General features: G+C 38.7%; 1 protein-coding gene across 1 annotated transcript in view; it reads left to right on the top strand.

Annotated features, from left to right (window-relative positions):
- Positions 1-6,734, top strand: part of LOC107673705 (mediator of RNA polymerase II transcription subunit 14-like) — a 22,027-nt gene extending 15,293 nt beyond the window's left edge. The window contains exons 20-30 of the mRNA XM_016467432.1: positions 426-578; positions 826-1,095; positions 1,420-1,636; positions 1,995-2,120; positions 3,083-3,265; positions 4,088-4,314; positions 4,427-4,606; positions 4,886-4,993; positions 5,491-5,616; positions 5,846-6,035; positions 6,172-6,734. Coding sequence (XP_016322918.1) covers positions 426-578; positions 826-1,095; positions 1,420-1,636; positions 1,995-2,120; positions 3,083-3,265; positions 4,088-4,314; positions 4,427-4,606; positions 4,886-4,993; positions 5,491-5,616; positions 5,846-6,035; positions 6,172-6,245 — 1,854 coding nt within the window. The 3' untranslated portion in view covers positions 6,246-6,734. The remainder of the gene's footprint in view (positions 1-425; positions 579-825; positions 1,096-1,419; positions 1,637-1,994; positions 2,121-3,082; positions 3,266-4,087; positions 4,315-4,426; positions 4,607-4,885; positions 4,994-5,490; positions 5,617-5,845; positions 6,036-6,171) is intronic.
- Positions 6,735-6,967: the final 233 nt, after the last annotated feature.

The following is a 6,967-nucleotide window of genomic DNA, read 5'->3' as shown; positions in this document are numbered from 1 at the left end:
TGTGGGGTAAAGCAGCGCTGTTTTATCATACTAGATACATTTGAAAGTTCTGTTATAATGCTACTCTGTGCGATCGTCACCGGTCTATTAAAACGCACAACATATTAAAGTGTCTTTGGTGTTTCCATGCTTCGGAAATCGAGGGATTATGACGTCATTGGCAGGTGACACAACGACACTATGGACACGGTCCGTGTCACTAGTTAAAATTGCTTATTTCTCTGGATTTAAACATTCTTCGAAACATTTGGGATAATGTAAATACACAAGTCAGCAAAATATATAACACTGTTCTAGTGGTTTTTGGATATTTTAATAAAAAAATCGTACATATTGTGCTTTTAAAGGCCCTTAATCCCTTTATTTAGTGATTTAGTTTAAATCACACGTTTCATTTACTACAAGTTGAATCCGGTTTCTTTCAGGTGACCATACAGTGGAACTCTGCATCCCAGCGTTACCATCTGGCCCTGGGGACTGTGGGGCCCAATTCAGGCTGTAGCAACTGTCACAACATAATTCTCCACCAACTTCAAGAAATGTTCAACAAGACACCCAATGTAGTACAACTTCTACAGGTATCTAGAGCCTTGACACTACTAAACATCATACTTCATTTACTTACTACAATTCAAGCGGTTACTGGCCCATGAACTGTAATCTGTAGTTTTATTATTAGTACTTGTATTACTAGTATTATCTACCAGCAAATTTTTTAATACGTTTTTAAAACAAAATGAAATTGTTAACTGACCAATTTGGAGTAGATATTGATAGATCATTAGTAGATGCTGGAAGTATTCTCACATACTTGTCTGTTCTTAGGGCCTCTCAGACACTCAAGCTCCTCTAAATGCCATCAACAAGCTACCCACAGTGCCTATGCTGGGCCTCACCCAAAGGACCAATACGGCGTACCAGTGCTTCTCCATCCTGCCTCAGTCACCCACTCACATCCGTCTGGCCTTCCGCAACATGTACTGCATTGACATCTACTGCCGTAGCAGAGGTGTGGTGGCCATCCGTGACGGGGCCTATAGTCTTTTTGACAACACCAAGATAGTTGAAGGTTTCTACCCCGCCCCAGGACTAAAGGTGGGTGGAGCAAAAATATCAAACATATTAAGGGGATAGTCATCCAAAAATGTTATATAATTCTGTCATCATTTACTCACTCCCTTGTCGTTACAAACTTGTATGATTTTCTTTCTTCTGTGGAACATAAAAGAGGGTAATATGAAGAATGTTGGGTTACCAACATACTTTAAAATATCTTCTTTAATGTTCCACTGAAGAATGTAAGGTTTGGAACAACTTGAGGGTGAGTAAATGATGACAGAAGTTTATTTTTGTTTGGACTGTCCCTTTAACTGTTGTTGTGCATGGGTGTAATTGTCACTTTTCAATGATTTTCCACAGACGTTCTTAAACATGTTTGTGGATAGTAACCAAGACGCCCGCAGACGCTCGGTCAATGAAGACGACAACCCTCCCTCCCCGATAAGCATGGACGACACCTTCATGTCCCACACCCAGACGCAGCCTCCAGGCAGAGGGGTTTATCCACCCCTCACATCGCCCCCCAACCCGTACCATGTGCCTCCCTCACCGTCCATGATAACAACACAGTCTCCAGGTATATAAATATGTGTCTCTATCTTGTCAAATGCTGTCATTTTGCTGTCTGTGCTGTCCTGGTCATGCCACCATGGAGTCAGGGAAACAAAAGGAAAGGAAACATTCTCATTGGCGTCCCACCAGCTCTTCCTGTCTGTTGGTATGCATGCTTTTATCGGTCAGTCTGTGTTTGATGACACCATCACCGTGCAGCCTCATGAAGGAGCATGCCCACAGTTGTCCACCTATCTCCATTCGGGGTCTGCAGCTCCTGTCCCGCTTTGGCTGCAGCGTGTGTGAAAGTGAGCGTGCAGGAACGGGAGCAACATGCTCTTGTCAGATGTTGATGAGGCCACTGATTGGTTAATTGTGTGCAGGGAACATCCACGCAGCCAATTCCCCTAGCGGAGCTCTGCGGGCCCCTTCTCCCTATGGGCCCACCCCTTCTCCTTCCTCTCTGGGCATTTCTATGGGACAGACCTCCAACTTTGCTAGCCCACATGGTAAGTGCACGGGAGGCCTGGATCCAGGGCTTTGTTGATTGGCTTTCCTTTTTACCTCTGCGGTCCAGAGATTTCAATCTTTGATGGGCTGGTGAAAGACATCTGATTTGTTGCTAACGATCGACTTTGCGCATGGTGGATGTACTCTTAAAGCTTAAATGAGCACTTGCTTGATACTTCTTGTATTATTTCTTGATTCTTTGTTTCTTTGACTGGTGGGACTGGGTAAACAAAATGTCAGAATTATATGCATGATTATATGCAAGAAAAAAACTCTTATGCTCAAAAAGGCTGCATTTATTTGGTCAAAAATACAGTAAAAACAGTAATATTGTAAAATATTATTTCAATTAAAATATCTGTTTGCTATTTTAATATAGTTAAGATTTAATTTATTCCTGTGGTGGCCGTTACTCCCGACTTCAGTGTCTCATGATCAGAAATCCTACTGATTTTGCTCAAGAAAGAAAAGTTACAACCATGATACTTTTTTTTCATGATTCTCTGATGAAGAGAGTTCAAAAGAACAACATTAATTTGAAATGTTTTTGTAACAATTGTTTTTACAACTATTAATTTCTTTAAAAAATTATCTTACTGACCCCAATTTTTTAAATTATTATAGTGTATTTTTGTACTGTCTTGTCAATTCTCACATTAGTCACAGTATGTCATGATTCAGAACATTTTTCAAGCTTATCTTAATTGGTGTGCATTTGAAATCATGTGAAAGTGAATCGGTGTCATTGGTTTAAATCTCTTTGCCTTGTTTTAATCATACAAAATCATCATTGTTGGTTGTTGTTGAAGCAGCTCTGACTTTGCAGTAGGGATATGTGTGTTTTTGGTGGGTTGTATTGAGTACTGTTACTGCCATGGACTAAAAACTGTGTACATCGATGGAAACTGGCACTCCTCGAGAGGGTGAGTTACCATCCAAATGTCTTTCATTTGTATTGCAGGAACTCTTGACCCCAGTTCACCGTACACGATGGTGTCCGCCAGTCCAAGGGTCGGACCATGGCCAGGTTCTCCGCAGGTCTCTGGACCCTCCCCAGGGGCCCGAATCCCTGGCATGTCACCAGGCAACCCTTCTTTGCACTCACCTATTCCAGATCCATCCCACTCCCCTCGAGCTGGCACGAGTAAGTCCAGAGTCTAAAGACTGATCCATGTTATCAGAACAGCTTATTATTTTATAAATATACATATTTTCCCACTTTACAGTAATGAGAATTATTTTTATTATTATTATTAAATTGCAGTTAGAATTTTTCTGCTTAATTGTCTTTATTGAAATGCAAAATACCTTGATGGGGTTTTGCATTGCATTGATTTTGGGGTTAAGTACCTGGACATTTTCTTGACACTTTCTGTGCGATTAACCCGATAATTACATCGTTTGTCCTAGGTTTGATGTACACTACTGGTCAAAAATTAGATTTTTAAAGATTTTTTTTTTATGTTTCTAAAAGAAGCCTGTTATTCTCACCAAGGTAAAGCAGTAATATTGCACAGTATTGCTATTCAAATTAGCTTATTTTTATATTAAAATGTAATTTATACCTGTGATGGCAAGGCAGAATTTTCAGCAGCCATTACTCCATCAGTGTCACATCCTTTAGAAATCTTTCTAATATACTGATTTAGTGTTCAAGAAACATTTTTTCTTATCATATTGAAAACAGTTGTGCCGTTTAATATATTTGTGTAAACCATGATACATGTTTAGGATTCAAGATTAATGGAAAATTAGTACAAAAAAATGCATTTATTTGAAACGGAAATCTTTTGTAAGATTGTCTTTACTGTCACTTTTGATCAGTTTAATGTATCCTTGCTTAGTAAAACTACAAATTTCTAGAAAGAAAAAGTAGTGTAAATGAGAGAATTTAATATTATTTACATGTACATTAAGCAGTAATTAAATTTGTTCAGTCAGTCACTGTGCGTGTTTGTGTGTGTAGGTTCACAGGCAATGCCCCCACCCCGTAAACTGCCACAGCGGTCCTGGGCCGCTTCTATTCCCACCATCCTCACCCACAGCAAACTACATGTTCTGCTTCTGCCGTCATCCATTCCATGCCCAGTGCCAGGGCTGGCGGGCAGCTACCTGTGCTCACCTCTGGAGCGCTTCCTGGGCTCTGTCATCATGAGGCGGCACCTACAGAGAATCATACAGTTAGAACCCAATGTGAGTCAGAAACTGTTAACAAGTTTACAACCACATCATTTAACCAGTCAGATTGATATGATTCTGCTTACTCACTGTATTTGCATCACTCTCGATTACCTTCTCTTCACAGCTCACTATTGTGAACTCCAACGAGCCAGGTGTTATCATGTTTAAGACAGAAGTGCTTAAATGTAGAGTGGCTCTCAACCCCAAAACCTACCAGACTCTGCAGCTGAAAGTCACACCAGAAAACACTGGACCCTGGTCGCAGGAGGAGCTGCAGGTCCTGGAGAAGTTCTTTGAGACCAGGGTAGGAAACGAACTTTTGAAGAGAATTGTAATGTGTATTTTAAAATGGACCTGTTCGTCCTGATTTAACAACACTGGCCTAATGTCATGATTAGGGGCTACCTGTTTAAAACTAGTTAGAAAACGCTTATCTTTGCTATTCTGCTTAGTGCAATTAGCTGTGCAGTTTTTTTTTCTTTAAAGCAAATCAGTTCACTCAGTGGCCTTCTTGGCAATGCCATCAAGTCAGGTATTGTGCAGTTATGCAAGTGCAAGTCATTTTCTTTTACTTAAACCATAGGTTGCAGGACCACCCTTTAAATACAACACACTAAATGCCTTTACAAAGCTGTTGGGAGCTCCAACCAACATACTCAGAGACTGTGTTCGCATCATGAAACTGGAGTTGGTAAGCACATTCATGTTGATTTAATATTACTTTTTTTTTGCCCTTGTGCAAGCATACACTACGTTTCAAAAGTTTGGGGTCAATTAGATTTTTAATGAATACTTTTATTTAGTAAGGATATGTTAATATGGTCAAAAGGGACAGTAAAGATTTAAAATAAATGCTGTTCTTTTGACCTTTTTTAATAAAAAAAAAAAGTATCACTTAATCACTAAATCAGCATATTAAAATTATTTCTAAAGTTTTATGTAACTCTAAAAACTGGAAAAATTGCTCCTGAAAATGTAAAGCTTTAAGCAAAAACCTAGTGTTGCCATTAAAGGAATAAAATGCATAAATATACCAGAAAACAGGTATTCAAGTTGTAATAATATTTCACAATATTACATTGGTTAGCATATGAGACCTCTTTCCAAAACAAAACAAAAAAAATCTTCCTGAACTTTTGAGCTATATTTTACATTTGGAAACTCACTGGCCCATCATTTTTCCTCCAGTTCCCAGACCAAGCGGCCCAGCTGAATTGGAATGTGCAGTTCTGTCTGACCATCCCACCCAGCGCTCCTCCCATCGCCCCACCAGGAACCATTGCTGTGGTGCTTAAGACCAAGATGCTCTTCTTTGTAAGTGCTTCAGTCACTCCTTTCTGGTTTGCAATGTCCCCTTTTACCATACAACCAATTCCCAATGGATAAAATACGATCTCACCATACATAAATAACCATGTCCTGAATTCTGATTATTACACTAATATTCCAGCCATTATACACCCAGCAACTTGTATTTGATCTGTGGTTTAAGTTTACTATGGATTCCTAACGTGTATTAACTTGACGTGATGCTCTTTTACAGCTCCAGCTGACCCAGAGACTACCGGTACCCCAGGAGCCCGTCAGCATCATAGTGCCTATTGTGTATGACATGGCTACTGGACTGACCCAGCAGGCTGATATCCCCCGCCAGCACAGCTCCTCGGGAGCCGCGGCCCTGATGGTCAGCTCCATCCTCAGAAGGTTCAATGAGCACCATCCACCACGACAAGGTTCACACATCTGTTTTGTTTAATGTGAATTTTTAAATTGATATGGAAATCAGTATATAATATTAGTCAGATATTTAACATTTTGTTTCAATACTTGCATTTCAATATTAATGCTAGCCTGTTTTTTTTTTTACAGGAGAGTGCACAATATTTGCAGCAGTTCATGAGCTCATGGCTAATCTCACGCTGAACCCTGTTGGACGGTCATGACTTGTTGTCTCTTAGGAAACTTCTCCAGACGATCAGTAAATAACTCGAGGGAAATTCAGGTTTTCTACTACAGCCGATGGGCTCTTCTGCTGGTGTATCATATTGTCATAAAAGAGAGCAGAAATATGATGGAACTTTTTTTTATTGTATTATGAAGCATGTAAATGAATAATTGTGACAAAAGCAGGACTTTCTTTTTTTTTTTTAAATAGCTTGGCAAAGTTCTGCTAACGGATTTATTTTTTTTCCGATGCACTTAAGGAAATGATTGTGATAGAAAAAATGTTTAACTACAGCTGTATTTTTTTATTTGAAACTTTGCAGAAAAATTCTTGTCTTTTTTGTAATACAAGATATCAATACTGTGTAAGTATTGATGTTTTCTTTATCAGCACACTATTTAAATGTTTTTTCTTTGATTGCATTACTTTGATTTCTTAGTATACCTTTCACTTTAAATATGCGTGACAAACCTTCTAAATAAGCAGTGTTTTATTGTCATTCATTGGAATCATGGAAAAGGTCTAAGATTTTTTTTTGTCTGTTTATTACTATTTAATAAACATTGAAAATAGCTCCATCCTTTCATTAATAACTGCTTGTTTGTTTGATTAAGTTAAATATTAAATATATTTAGAGAACAAAATGAGAACAGTTATCCTTCTCTATGTCTGGCATTTAAAGGTTAATTATTGTATATTATAAGTACTTTTTTTTTTTTT

Source organism: Sinocyclocheilus anshuiensis, unplaced genomic scaffold, assembly GCF_001515605.1.
Source record: "Sinocyclocheilus anshuiensis isolate Anshui unplaced genomic scaffold, SAMN03320099.WGS_v1.1 scaffold628, whole genome shotgun sequence".
Lineage (NCBI taxonomy): Eukaryota > Metazoa > Chordata > Actinopteri > Cypriniformes > Cyprinidae > Sinocyclocheilus > Sinocyclocheilus anshuiensis.
The sequence above is the reverse complement of the archived record's forward strand: the minus strand, read 5'-3'. Positions and strand labels throughout refer to the sequence as shown.